At 37.1% G+C, this 15,026-nt stretch overlaps 1 protein-coding gene across 2 annotated transcripts; it reads right to left on the bottom strand.

Moving 5' to 3' along the window:
- Positions 1 to 4,478: 4,478 nt before the first annotated feature.
- On the bottom strand, positions 4,479 to 15,026 carry LOC136227467 (uncharacterized). 2 transcript variants are annotated; one of them, XM_066016149.1, is made up of 13 exons: positions 14,869 to 15,026; positions 14,415 to 14,766; positions 13,960 to 14,137; positions 13,836 to 13,885; positions 13,471 to 13,563; positions 13,296 to 13,384; positions 9,752 to 9,830; positions 8,575 to 8,657; positions 8,259 to 8,337; positions 7,387 to 8,116; positions 6,288 to 6,362; positions 5,541 to 6,171; positions 4,479 to 5,036 (listed from the first exon to the last, which is right to left on the bottom strand). In XM_066016149.1, exons 1-13 carry the CDS (start codon positions 14,898 to 14,900, stop codon positions 4,892 to 4,894), a joined length of 2,616 nt encoding a protein of 871 aa, XP_065872221.1. In that variant the 5' UTR covers positions 14,901 to 15,026; the 3' UTR covers positions 4,479 to 4,891. The 2 variants fall into 2 exon arrangements, with proteins under 2 accessions (XP_065872221.1, XP_065872220.1); XM_066016148.1 differs by having other exon boundaries at positions 6,282 to 6,362; positions 14,869 to 15,025.

Here is a 15,026-nt window from a genome sequence, read left to right as displayed (position 1 = left end):
TTCATGTGTCAAAAGGGATCCTATGAGCTCATCATATTTCTTCATTGTCAGATTCTGAGCCTCCTCAATAGCCGTCTTCTTGGCTTGACAACCCTTTGGAAGGCTTCTAAGGATTTTCTTAACTTGCTCCTCTTTTGTGAAGGCTTTTCCCAGCCTCTTGAGCTTATTGATTATGTTGGTAAATCTGGCATTTATGTCAGAGATGCCTTCACCATCTTTCATTTCGAACAGCTCGTACAGTCTCACGTTCTAATTTACCTTTGACTCTTTAACCTTACCGGTACCTTTATAGGTGACTTCTAGCTTGTTCCATATTTCCTGTACTTATACAATCTTATTGTTCTCTGCAGCATCCAGAGCATATTGAAGTATGTTGATAGTCAAAGCATTGTTTTATAACTTCTTTAACTCTTCTTCTATCCATCTGTCCTCAAACGTTAGGACTTTAGTTCCACCAACCATTTCAAATGGTTCATAAGGGCCTCTGATTATTGCTAACCAGACACTCATATTCTGTGCTTAGACAAAGTTCTTCATTCTGTTTTTCCAGAATGTATAATTTGATCCGAAGAACAAAGGTTGCGATGGACAATCCTTCTAGGAGGATTTGAGTTGTCTCATATCCTAGAAGAAAACGTGTGCGATTAGATGCCATTTAGGGATCTGGCTCAAGATAGTTTTATCTTATGAACAGAGCTTAGGCTCTGATACCACTTGTTGGTCCCTTGTAAGGTTAAATTAGTTCCAAACATGAGTGAATGGAACTATTGGTTAATTTTTAATCTTTTTTTATAATTTTACTCACTTAAAATTCAATAGCACAGACACAATATTTTGGAATCGAAGGCAAGTTCTGTTTACTAAGTTAATCAGCCAACAGAGTTTGATTCTGCTTCTGACTTTAGCTTGCAAAAAACATCTCACATATAAGGTCTTATGTATAGACTTTAAGGTTAGCGATCTATTGATGCATAATAGTCGGAGCTTATATGTGAGATAAATAGTTTAGAGCATGCAATGTCAGAAATAAGTAAAAGTAGAGTTAGGAGAGAGTTACTCAGCGATTTATACTCGTTCGACCTCCTGCCTACATCCAGTCCTCAGAATACCTTCTTCTGAGTCTTAATCCACTACATAACTCTTTACCGATAGAGCACAAACTTTTACAATAGATACAAAGGTTCTGTAAAGTACCTTTCTTTAGAATCCACACTCAGCAATCTATCTCTCTAGATATTCACTTAAAACTGAAGCGAATAGAAGAGCTTCTGATCTTTTTACAATAGATGATTCGTTCCAATCTAGAACACTAATGAAGTATTATTTCTCTATTGGACTTTACACAAATATTGAATTGAATGTGTAATAAATAATATTGCTCTAATTTCACTTGAAAGATTTTCTATCTCTTTTCAACGTGTAAAATTCGTCAATTTGAGAAATGAGCTTTGCACTGGTATTTATAGTAGAAGCTTTGGCAGAAGATCCGTTTGAAATTCAAACTATCTGTTTGGAGGAAAACGGCTTCTGTCAACATTAGCTTCTGACTTCTGTGCTTGCAGTCCAAAAGGTTACCGTTGTCGAAGGATGGGCTATCTGTCTTTTAGCCGCGTTCTTCTGCCTTCTGATTGTGGCAGACTTGCAATCTGCAAACTGTTTACTTCTAGTAAGAGAAAAGAGTCATTGGGGGGACACAGCTTCTGTAACTTGTCCTTTTTGCCGTATTGGGAACGACGTGATGTGACACAATGTCAACGCATGTTTTGTTCCGTAAATGCTTCTGGGCTTCTGGATTTGGGCTTCTTATTTCCATGCTAGTTTTAAGGCTTGGTCCTTTATCTTTTTAAAGCTTTTGTCTTGAGTTTAATTTAAATGCTAAAGTCGCAATCAATATTAACAAATTTATTAGCATAAATTAAACTTAATTTAATTCTTAAATTAAATATTTTAGGATGTAATTTCCTTATTAATTATGTTTGTCAGAATTAAAAAAAATGATAAGTACAAAAAAAAAATGCATGTGGTTTACACCTTTTACAAACGCGAGCCTGTGGTTTATTTTTTACAAAAAGAGGTCCGTGCTAAACGCTGTTAGCAAATAAATGCAAAATTGACTAATGGTGTTAAAATTCAAAAAGAAAAGAGTTAATTTGGTTTTTATATTTATTTATTTTATAAATTAACCACCCTAATTATCTAATTATCACAAATAAACCCCAAAATCTTCTTCTTCTTCAAATAAGAATTTCATATTGTGATGAAATTGGTTTAATGGCATACATCGTTTATCATACAGATAGAAAAGCCATAGGGTATAAAAAATTCCTTAGTTCTTTTGTTTTTCACTGGTCGGAGATGCAGGGGTACAGGATTCCATGAGGAACTGGACGGCTAAGACTAACGCAAGAAGAAAAGTTGACAAATAAAATCCATAAATTCTATACCTGTTCAACTTGTGGACTCTGCAGACGTTGAAAACTCTGAATTTGACAGCACCTTAACGTAAATGAAAAGAGTAGATCTTAGAATTCATGAAAGAGAATTAGAGTGAATGAAAAGGATCTGTCAAGTGACACCTAATCCAAGGTTCCTAAATTTCTTCTACCATTAACTAGTTGTTCAAGCACTGACACTATGCTTAAATATGAGACAAGGTTCGAATACTGAGCACATCTGAACTGAAAGATTCTTAAAAGCCTTTTCTGTACAGAAAGTAAAAAAAAAACAATTAAAAAAGAGGATATTATGAACAAAACTAAATCAGCAAAGATCAATATTGTTATTGCAGCAAGAATAGGATTGTCATGTAAGAATTTGGGGTTTATTTGTGAAGAGAGAGAATGAGGAGGAAGAAGAAGAGGAGGAGGAGAAGAGAGAGAAAGAATAAGGAAAATTAAAAATTAAAAAGAGATGTAGAAGATGGTATTTTTTATTTTTATTTTTTATTTTGGGGTTTATTTGTGATAATTAGATAATTAGGGGGTTAATTTACAAAATAAATAAATATAATGACCAAATTAACTCTTTTCTCTTTAAATTTTAACACCGTTAGTCAATTTTGCCTCTGTTTGCTAACGGCGTTCAGCACGGACCTCTTTTGTAAAAAAACCACAGGTTCGCGTTTGTAAAAAGTGTACACCACATGCATTTTTTTGTACTTATCCCTAAAAAAAACTCATGAAAATTGTGTTTCAACAACAATTACCGGCTGTACATTTTAGTGGGAGGTCATCAAAAGGTTGTACAACTTTATGTGCAAAATTAAAGGTTGTACACCAAAATGTGAAAGTAGATAAAAGTTGTAGACCACGTATGTAATTTACCACCAAAAAGTGATAATATTACGATAAAAAAGACACACAAATCTAAACTCTTCAATGCATACTGCTCCTACAAGCAACCTCCGCCTCATTAAGCACTCATTTAAAGACTTGGTATGGGAGAAGTTCTAATACTAAAAATCTCTCTTATGATAAATAAGAGTAAATTTGAAAAAAAATATTACCAATAGTGCGATAATAATACAAAACGACATATAAAAATGAACTACTCGGAAAACTTAAAACTACAAATAATAAAAAAAAAACAAAAAGAGCATTCAAACAAATATGTATTTACAAAAACTCTTTACCAAAAATAAAATCCTCTAAACCGATAGAAATTAAAAGAGACTCATTATGAGGAATCCTTATACACTTATTGACACGTGTATAGAGTCCCATAGAGTTTTAAAAAATTTATAGGATCTAATACATATCAATCAATATATGGTGTGAAATTTTCCATTATGAGAAGGAATGACCATATAGAAAAATTAAAATTAAATTATCAAAATACAAAAAGACGCTGATGTTTTTACCTAAATCCTTTAAGCAAAGAAAATCAGACGAAGATTTCAATTATTTACCATATTCACTAAATTTGAATGATAAATGATATGAAGTGCGAAAACAGAACCCATTAATTAGAGACTATTCGAGGGGTAAATCTCCTATGATTTCGTCCGTCGGAAACAGAAAATATTAAATTTTAAAACTCATTAATTAGAGACTACTCTACTCAGTCTTAATCTCCTATAGTTTATAACTTAATTGGCAAAGCATGTTTAATCTATGAGAAGAAATCTCTAGACAAACAATGAGAAGAAAACTCAATACACACATAGTGTGACTATGGATCCTAACCTTGATCGGTCGTTATTATCCCAGCCCCATCTTTGCCTATTCTTTATCTTAATAGCTTAAAACCATGGAACTGGCTCTTTCCGAACAGGCTCATTCTTTAGTTGCTGGAGATGTAATACGACTAGCATCAAGCCTTCCTTCTTCAGTAATAGTTCCAGTGGAGGAAGAAAAAACAGAAGGTGACTTGGATCTAATAACAGCGAGAAATCTTTACCCCAAATAAAATAAGATTATCTCAATAAGAATATGTTAAGGAAAACGACCAATTTATATAAACAACATTCAAAAGAGATGTTAAACCACAAAACAAGTCATTCAATCATTCATATATTGGAATGGACATTTGTAAGTTAAGTTTAGATCTCAAACTTCCATCCCAATTTAGCAACCAAGTAAATCCTCTACACAAATTTGCATGCTGGGCTTTGAGCATTTCCCTTAATTCTAACTTACATTTAACAAAGAAAATATTTACTGATTTTAACGCTGAGGGATGAAAGCAATGGGAACAGAAAAGCTGCATTCTCAAATCAAATACAAGTAGAGAACGGAAAGACAAATGATACATGCTTGTGTTTTCCTGTAACCGAGTCCAAATGCACAAAATATGCTTTGATGATCAGAGATAGCAGCAACACAAGCAACCCCGTTCAAATGGAAGATGTCTCCAGGTGCAACAGTCCACAATTGATAAATGCTGTGTTGATTCATGCTTTTGACCTCTTTTGTTTTTGAGGAACAAAGCGAACAGCTTGCTTACCCAGTTCCAAGGTTTTAAGCCTACCATCATCTAGAGTTACAGATATCATCATCGATTTGCCTTCATCAGTGTCAGAGACCACCCCCTTATGCCTGGATTAGGAAGCCGATCATCAACAGCCAAAAACAGATAAAACCCAACAATAACCAAATTTTCCAAGTAAATAAAGATTTCTAAAAATTATTTCCATAGATGAAGAAAACAAACTTTCCTTTTGTCTCAAGTACATATCATGATATATGCAAATGCATAAAAAGCATCACTCTTCTCAAGCTGAGGGCACAACAATTAAAAGAGATGCAGAAAAATCCTAGAGCACGACCTTCTCAGGAAACCAACCTAATCATTTCCGCTTCATTATTATAATAAAGGGAACGGAACAGCCATCAATTTGTCATCTCCTGTTTCAGAACAGTAATACACGTGTACTGATCACAAGTAGATCAAGTCAAAACTTGATACTGGTCCACTCCTCCCTATGTTCTATCTTATAACTTAATAGTTCCCTCACCAACATACACTTCTGATAATGTCTTGTCTCTCCACTAACTCCACAACACCTGGCCCCAAAAGCAGAGGGGTAAAAGAAAACTCACCATGAATTGTCAGATGGCTGGTGAACTTCTACTCGTTTTCCCACTGCATCTTTGCCCAACTTCTTCAAAATCCAACTAGCTTCCATCATCTCACTGTCTTGATGTGATTGCGTGATTTCTTCTTCTTCATTCAAAGGTGTTCTTTCCATCAAGCTTGATGGTCTCTTTCTTTTTGACCTTTGGCCCCTTATGGAACTCTTTTCTTCCTTAGATGGAGATTTCCGAGAATACTGGTTTAAGAGACTAAGGTTTTTTATCTTCAACTTTAGTGAAAACTTGGAATCTTTTGTCGAAGATTGCATAATTGGCATATCACCTGAATCATCATTGCTTTCAGTATGTGTGTCAGGCCTTACTTCTGGTTGCTTCCCCAAACTTACTTGCTCACCTCTTGATGAGGGGACTTCATCTGTAGTCCCAACTGCCGTCCCACTTCCTTCAACACTTCTTTTAAATGAAACATGTGTATTTTCGGAAAGAACTGTTTCATAACCATCAGCATCACTCCCTCTTTCAGATTTGGGATTCAAGTTAGAAGTTTCAGTTTTCAGTTTCCCAAACTTGCTAAGGTTTCCTTCCCTTCTTTGAAACTTCAAGCTTGTTACTTGGCCAGAGTGATCACCTATATCCCCTGCAAAACAAATAATAAAAAATATTTTTAACTAACTACAATTATAGCATTATCCATATGCTTACGCCAACTAAATCCCAACATAAAGAGAGAAGAAATATGACAAATACCATCACCAGTTCTAGCAGTGCCTTCATGTCCGTCCCCCAGAAACCTGTCACTCATTCCATGCTGGCCTGCATCTTCACTACCTGTTCAAGAAACCTCAATCTTCAAGCCATTGCTAGTGAACAAGAGCTTGCCAAGTAATTGTTTTTAAAAATATAGATATTGCTACTCTTAGAGGCAGCACTACTTAAGGTATTGAATGTGGCCTATAAGAATTGAACTAAGAATCTGAACTGAAAAGCAAAAGGACTCCATTTATCAGACCAAAATAGAATTTAACATGAGAAAATCTCTTATAACTTCATTCTAGTGCATTCCTCGCTCCCTCATGTTATACATTAGTATCAAGAAGACATTCAAATAATCCAAAGATAGTTTTGTCATTTGACAGATATTTGATATATGCCAAAGCAATACAGCAATTCCACAAGGCTGTGAAATAAAGTATAATATTTCAAATAGAATAAAGTAGAGCAATGAACCTATAATATGAACTCGTCTGCATATAAATGTAGCAATCTTGTCGGTTGGTTTCTTGGTGACAAGAAATGATATTTCTATTGGACTATCTCTAACTACAGCAAAACCATCATATCATATTAGCTTGAAGTGCAAGTTATAGACAATACATAAAATGATGGACCATTAAGTTCAAAAGTTCCATACATGCATAATGTCTACAAAGTCATAAAAGGACCTCTTTTTGGATGATGGCGGACTAAATTGTTGAGGCTCCCGTAACTATAAATTTATTGACAATATACATCACTAGCAACCAGCAAACTTCATGAACCATGCTATTGACAACCCAAATTGAGCACACAAGAGAAAGAGAAACAAATTGCTCAATAAATGAAACAAAATTACAAGAAAAAATTGATAGAAAGCACATGAGCTTACTAGTTTAGACATACTAGCTAATATACCTCCCACAGATTAATAAAACTAGATGCAATGACAAATAACGTAACAATGACTATGATGATCATGACAATTGAACTACCATCTATTAAAGGAAAAAAATAAATATGCCAGTTAATGTGAAAATCTCATTAGAATAACATCTCTTACAAATGCATGCTGCCGAATATTATCAAAATAGCATACCATTTGGGGTTGTCAATTCATGATCCCTTTGGCAGCTTGAAGCATCAGATTTTGGAGAACTAGTTACATTGATTTTTCTAGCACCTAGATTAATAACCAACTTATTTGCCTTCACAGATTTGAACTTGTTAGCATTTTTTTCAGTATCATCCCCACTATCCAAATCATGAGGCTTATGATTTTTAATTCTGACGATTCTAGATGTCCTCTCTCCATCACTCACCATCACCTCATCAACAAACTTGTGTTTCAAGACTCCTGGCTGATTAGCAGAACAAATTCTGTCAGAATGGTTAAGAATGCGTGCAACAGAGGAAGAATATGCATTTTCCCCACCATTCTTGAGAGACACTGCATCTTCATTATTGTTTTCATCTAAACTGTGTCCAAGAGATTGAATGTCATGCTGATCGAGTTCTGTTTTATTGGTTAAATTTGCCTGAGAAGCTTTTTTTGTTGCAGATTTCTTATTTGAAGATTTTTTCCCATATTCCTTGCTCTTTTTTGGAGACTTGTCAACTAATCCTTTGAGAGAAAGCTTTATAGAACGTCCAAATTCACTCTTAGGTTTTGCTGGACCACTATCTTCGTCATCTGAGAAAGGTGAAATAGAAAATATATCTTCTTGAGTTGGCAACCCAGCAGCAGCTCTCAAGCTGGCAATTAAACCATGATCAGCTTTATCCCGTCTCCTCCAAAGCTCTTGAACAGCATCTTCCGGATCCTTGACCTGGTATTACACAACATATCTGACGGTTTGAAAAGTGTACATATAAAAGAATAGTAGAAACACTAACACTGATATCACTGCAGCAGGCATGACGATACCCATAAGAAACATGAGATAGAAGGAAATTATAGTATTTAAAAACCTGGTAGCATTCTCCACGACAAGTGGCACATTTGTATTGGAGGTTTCCATCCATTTGAAACTGTAGATATTTTTCATCACTGCAAAACATTTTGTTTAAGTATAACTTATATGCTACGCATATCACAGAAGCCAATATGGTTGGGGAGAAAAAACACTTCAATCAAGTTCAAGAAAAGCACAAGTTAGGGAAAGAAATTCAGTAAAGCATACAGTATTTGTAATTAACAAGCTAACGGCCCAAAATTCTGTACCCCATCAAGACAACTAATTCAAATGCAAATACATGACCTGTAATTGGTGGGGGAAGAACAAACCTGATGCCATCACAGCTGCAGTGCACCCACCGTTGACAAATATCACAGCAAACCATTGGTGTCGACTCTGAATCTCTATAAACCTACAAGTTTGAGGAAAACTTCATTCAGGTAAAAATTTACAAAGATAAGGTTCCCTGTGCAAGAAAATAACAGCAAAAGCCTGTCCCAAAGTTATCAATGAAAAATGTGTATCTACTCACATGCTAACAACAAAAAGATTTTTTTTCCTTGTTTCACATCGTGGAAGATCTTTAATTGTAATCACCAATACCAAGCATAGTTGTCAAATCGAGATTCAACTCGTGAATCGAAATCCTTATTTTATGAATCGTGAATCAAATCATAAGATTCACTTCAAATTCATAATATTGTAAAAAAATAAAATATGTACAGAAGTTTCATATTACATATACAATTTTTATGGTTTTAAAACAATTAAATGCGATTTTTTTTAACTCAACTCAATAGTGTGGAAATATAATGTGAAAGGGTATTATGATAATTTCAAAAGCAAATATAATTTAATTACAAAAAGTGGAAAAAAAAAAAAAAAAACACTAAAATATAACACTCTTTAGCCTTGCAAAAATGGGAAATAAAATAGTTAGGTGAATTTGATAAATGAGTGGCGTCCGAAAAGTAGAAATCTGATACAGATCTTCTCCTCTTCTATCTCAGTCTCTTTCTTCTCTTAATTATTTATTTCCTATATTCAGATATAGTCTTCATTTTTCTTTCCAACGTTTCCTTTTAGCTCTCTTCTACCGATTTTTCAGTCAAAAGAGGAAGAATAGCTATTTCGCAAGTCTCAACAATAAAACAGCAGTAGAAGAAGAAAAGGATCAACTGAGATGAGATTTTTTATTGAATTTACAGAACTCTCTCGCTATTCAGATCCAACGATCAGATCTCAAGCCTTCGTAGTCCTCTCCTTTGCATCTGCTTATTAATTTTATTTTATTTTTTCACCTTTTCCAAGACTCGAACTCGTTCGATTCGCCCAATTTGGTCAATGTGGCATCTAGTCTTGGTCGAGTTTGATTCTCCCTCTAGAGACAGCTCGAAATCTAGCTGAGTCGACTCGTGACTTGTACGAGTTTGATAACAGTGATACCAAGTCTAAGGATAAATATAAATAATATTCTATATGTGAGAAGCATAAAGCACTTGATACCTTCAAACAAACGGGGCAGTAATTTCCCTTCACAAACAATCTTCCACAAGCATCACAGCAAGTGTATCCCAGAAACCACCTAACAGTTGCAATGATACATAAACCTCAGAAAATGACCAAATAGCATATTTTCAAGAGTAAACAACTGTAAAATAAGTTTGATCTAAACAACAACAACAACAACAACAACAAAGCCTTAGTCCCGAAATGATTCGGGGTCGGCTAACATGAACCATCATATAAAACCGTGAAAATCAAGTCGTGTCAGCGACACAGATTCGCTCCCTCCACTCCGTCCTATCCACTACCATATTTTCCTCAATTCCCAATAAACTCATATCACTCTCGATCACCCTCCTCCAAGTTTGCTTAGGTCTTCCCCTACCCCTCACCACTACATCCCTTTGCCACTCTTCGGTTCTCCTAACCGGCGCATCAAGCGCTCTACGTCTCACATGGCCAAACCACCTTAGTCGGTTTTCTCTCATTTTATTCTCAATAGATGTAACCCCTACTTTTGTCCTAATTATTTCATTACGCACCCGGTCCTTTCTCGTGTGACCACACATCCATCTCAACATACGCATCTCCGCCACCGACATCTTATGGATGTGGCAGTGTTTCACTGCCCAACACTCCGTACCATATAACAATGCTGGTCTAATTGCCTTCCGGTAGAATTTTCCCTTCAATCTATTAGGCATGCCGGGATCACAAAGGAAACCCGTAGCACTCTTCCACTTCGACCAACCAGCTTTAATCCTATGGGCAACATCTCCATCTACTTCTCCATCCGTTTGGATAATAGATCCTAAATACCGGAAGCAATCCGAGGCCTGAACAACTCTCCCATTTAGGGTGATTGTCCCTGCCTCCCTACTCCTACGGCCGCTAAACTTACACTCCAAATATTCTGTCTTACTTCGACTCAACTTAAAGCCTCTAGATTCTAGAGTTTGCCTCCATAGTTCCAACTTCATCTCCACTCCTTCTTTCGTCTCATCAACCAACACAATATCATCTGCAAACAGCATGCACCATGGTATACCATCTTGAAGTGAACTTGTTAGTTCATCCATAACGATGGCAAAAAGAAATGGGCTTAGTGCGGAACCTTGATGCACTCCAATCGTAATAGGAAACTCTTCAGTTTTCCCAACACTAGTACGTACACTCGTGCATACTCCCTCATACATGTCCTTTATGATGTCAATATATTTCCGCGAAAATGCCTTTCCTTATCAAGGCCCACCAAAGTACTTCCCTTGGTACCTTATCATATGCTTTCTCCAAGTCAATGAAAACCATATGCAAGTCTTTCTTCTTATTTCGATAGTGCTCCATTAATTGTCTCATTAGATGGATGGCTTCCATAGTTGATCTTCCCGGCATAAAGCCAAACTGGTTTTCCGAGATCTTCACCGTCCTCCTTAGCCTTTGTTCAATCACTCGCTCCCAAAGTTTCATAGTGTGACTCATTAATTTGATTCCCCGATAGTTGGCACAATCTTGGACATCGCCTTTGTTCTTATACAAAGGGATTAAGGTACTTTTCCTCCATTCTGATGGCATCTTATTGTTTCTCCAAATTTTGTTGAAGAACGTCGTCAACCATTCGATTCCTCTTTCTCCCAAACATCTCCAAATCTCAATAGGGATGCCATCAGGTCCTACTGCTTTCTTCAACTTCATCTTACTTAATGCCATTTTGACTTCACCCTTTTGAATTCTCCGCAGGCATTCATGATTTATCATATCGTGATGGATACTTATATCTCCAACATCTTGTTGGCGATCTCCATTAAATAAGTCATCAAAATAGGACCTCCATCGTTCCTTGATATCCTTATCTCCAACTAGGACTTTCTGGTCCACATCCTTCACACATTTAACTTTTCCGAGATCTCGCGTCTTCCTATCTCTCATCCGAGCAATTCTATATATGTCTCTTTCCCCTTCTTTCGTATCCAATCTTGTATACAGATCCCGATTCACCTTTGCTCTAGCATCTCGTATGACCTTCTTTACTTCCCTTTTAGCCTCTTTGTATTTTTCGTAGTTCTCGTCACTCCTACATTTCCCCAATAGTTTATAGGATTCTCTCTTACTCTTTACTGCTTGTCGTACTTCTTCTGTCCACCAAGATGTGTCCTTACCCGGTGGCATGCTACCTTTAGATTCCCCTAGAACTTCCTTCGCTACTTCCCTTATACTATGCTCCATCTTATTCCATATTGAATCTATATCTGAATCCATATTGCAAGTCCAAATATCTTTTTTGGTCATCTCATCCACAAATTTTTGTTGATTCTCCCCTTGCAATTTCCACCACTTAATCTTAGTCTCTACTTGAGGTGTTTGTTTTCTTATACATTTCCTACTTCGAAAATCTAGCACCACTACTCTATGTTGGGTTGTCGTACTCTCACCAGGGATCACCTTACAATCAATATAACTCTTTCTCCAAGCACTCCTTACTAAGAAGAAGTCAATTTGGCTCGCATTACCGCCACTCCGATAAGTCACTAAGTGGGATGTTCTCTTCATAAACCATGTGTTCATGATACTCAAGTCATAGGCTGATGCGAATTCCAAAATATCATTTCCTGCTTCATTCTTATCTCCAAAACCATACCCTCCATGAACACTCTCAAACCCATCTCGCCTAGAACCCACGTGTCCATTGAGATCACCCCCTAGTACCATTTTTTCATCCCTAGGAACCTGTTGCACCACTTCCTCTAAGTCATCCCAAAAAGCTTGTCTTATAGACACATCTAATCCTATTTGTGGCGCATATGCACTAATGACATTCACAACCTCATCCCCTATCACTAGCTTAACACTCATAATTCTATCGCTCTTCCTAGACACCGCTACTACCTCATCAATATACTCCCTATCAATAAGAATACCTACTCCATTTCTACCCTTATCCTTTCCTGAGTACCAAAGCTTATAACCCCAAGGAGCTATCTCTCTAGCCTTGGCTCCAACCCACTTGGTTTCTTGTAGGCATAATATATTTATTCTCCTCCTCTTCATAACATCTACAATTTCAGCTAATCTTCCTGTCAAAGAACCTATGTTCCATGTCCCAAAGCGTAACCTACTACCCTTACCCCTACCCCTACCATTACCGTGGACTAGCTTATTTACCCGCAACCCTTGCATATTTGACACCACCCCCGGGTCCTGGGGTGGCGCGCCGCTTCGGGGCGACGACCTAGCAACCCTTGCACATTTATCACTACACCCGGGTCTAGGAAGTGCAGCGCGTCGCTGAGTAGGGAACGCCCCAACGGTATTTATATTATGGTTCATGTCATAAGATGTGGCTAAGTTTTACGCTGGCCGCCACAAACCTACCGCAACCCTCCTCCTTTGTCCGGGCTTGGGACCGACTGTAAAGGCCACCAACTTTGATCTAAACATGATACATAAATCCCCTTTGATCAATTACAGGAAAATAATCATCCAAACAAAAAAAAACATAGAAGAAAGGCTAAATATGTAAGAAAATTAAAAAATCTGAGATAAATACCTCACACTTAAGCCATTTCCTGGGACAGTAGATGCACAGCTGTGACACCTAGTATGTTTGGGACATAAATATGGTCCAGAACTCACATTCTGCACCATCCAGAATTCAACATAGATGATGATACTTTAGTATAGAACAATAGGCATAAACCAAGGAAAAAAAGTCAATGACCCACCTTGTGCGGAGGATGCTGACAGTAACAATGGTATGCACCATCACATCTTTTGCAGAACATAAACTTATTTGGATCTCCAGTTCTTCGACATATCTAGAGAAAGCAAAAAATAAAAGTTTAAAGCTTATTAGAATCAGCACCACCGTAGAGCACAGATATAGCAAGAATGTTAGAGATACAAATATTAAGAATGCAAGGTCTGAGTTGAAGATGTTCAAGAGATGAAGTAAGTAGAATGACATAAAGCCATACTTGGACACTCATTATCTGTGATTCTGTTCTCGACTTTTATGTATATGTTCCATACATTTTTCCCTCATAAAAGGTGAGACCGTGAAAAGTCAATGAAGCACATTGATGAGTACCTCACAAGTTCGGCAGGAAGGACAGTTCCAGGAACTCCAATGAAATAAATCTGCAATCAACCCTCTATATAAGGAACAAAATAAATTTGCAACTTGAAAAATATTTAAACCCATTAATCTTAACCTCTATGTTGAGCCCAGGATTTCAAACAGCTTCTGTGATACTTCTTGCCACAACTTTTGCAGGAAAGCATCCTCCTTGCCCTCTCACTCCCTTCTGTTTCACCCAAAAAGCACATCCGACATAACACATTTGTGTTAGATAGACCATGCTCATCTCCAGCAACATCTTTAGAGACAACCTGCAGAGAAGTTGACAAATCCATGAGATAACTAAATGACTCAATATTACCAACCACAGCATAAAATACCAAAATTAATTTAATGCACAGTAAAATAAAAATCCAACGTAGTTATCCGTCAGTAAAAATTCAAGCTGAACATGAAATGGTCTGAAAAGGCGGAATTGAATACTAAGCATCCAGCTCCCAGAAAAGCTACATTCAACATAAAATTAAGAAATAACATTTTCCTAATAGACATAGACAGACATAGACATAAGGTGGTGAGGAATCTCACCGCCATATCGCCAGACTCAAAGCGGCGGGCATAATCCTCAGCAGCGACCATAGCAGCAGCAGCCTTTTTCTGAAGAGCGACACGCTTAGTATGAGCCGACGCCTCCTCTCCAACATCAGCAGTGGCTCCTCCATCTGCAGCCAAAGCAGGAACAAGAGCAGCGGGAGGTGAGGGAGAAACGGCAACTTTAGGAACACGGACCTGAACAGTAGTTGGTTCATTGGAATCCCTAATTCCAGAAGGATCGTTGAGAAAGTCCTGAATTCCGGAAACTTGGAAAAGAAAGTCTGCCTTGGATTTGGAGCAGTGGAGATCCCGCGGAAACCCTAGCGAGCAGAAGCAAATTCGGCGACTGCGAAACAAAGAAAAATAATAAGCGAAAGGAGAAGAAGAAGCAGAGAAAGATGAGAAGCGGGTAATAGTTGTGAGGTTCAATTAGTAGTAATACACTTACCATGTAATTGGACAAGCTACGTGAAATGCCATAGCGAGCGATTTTGGGATTTTGATTTTTTTTTTTTTTTTTTTTTTTTTGAGTTTTAGAGAGAGAATGGATTTGAGATCGCCCGACCTCCCAACCTAGAAGTCCCCCAACTCTACCAAGTCGCCAGC

Source organism: Euphorbia lathyris, chromosome 4, assembly GCF_963576675.1.
Source record: "Euphorbia lathyris chromosome 4, ddEupLath1.1, whole genome shotgun sequence".
Classification (NCBI taxonomy): domain Eukaryota; kingdom Viridiplantae; phylum Streptophyta; class Magnoliopsida; order Malpighiales; family Euphorbiaceae; genus Euphorbia; species Euphorbia lathyris.
This window is presented reverse-complemented; position numbering and strand designations above follow the sequence as displayed.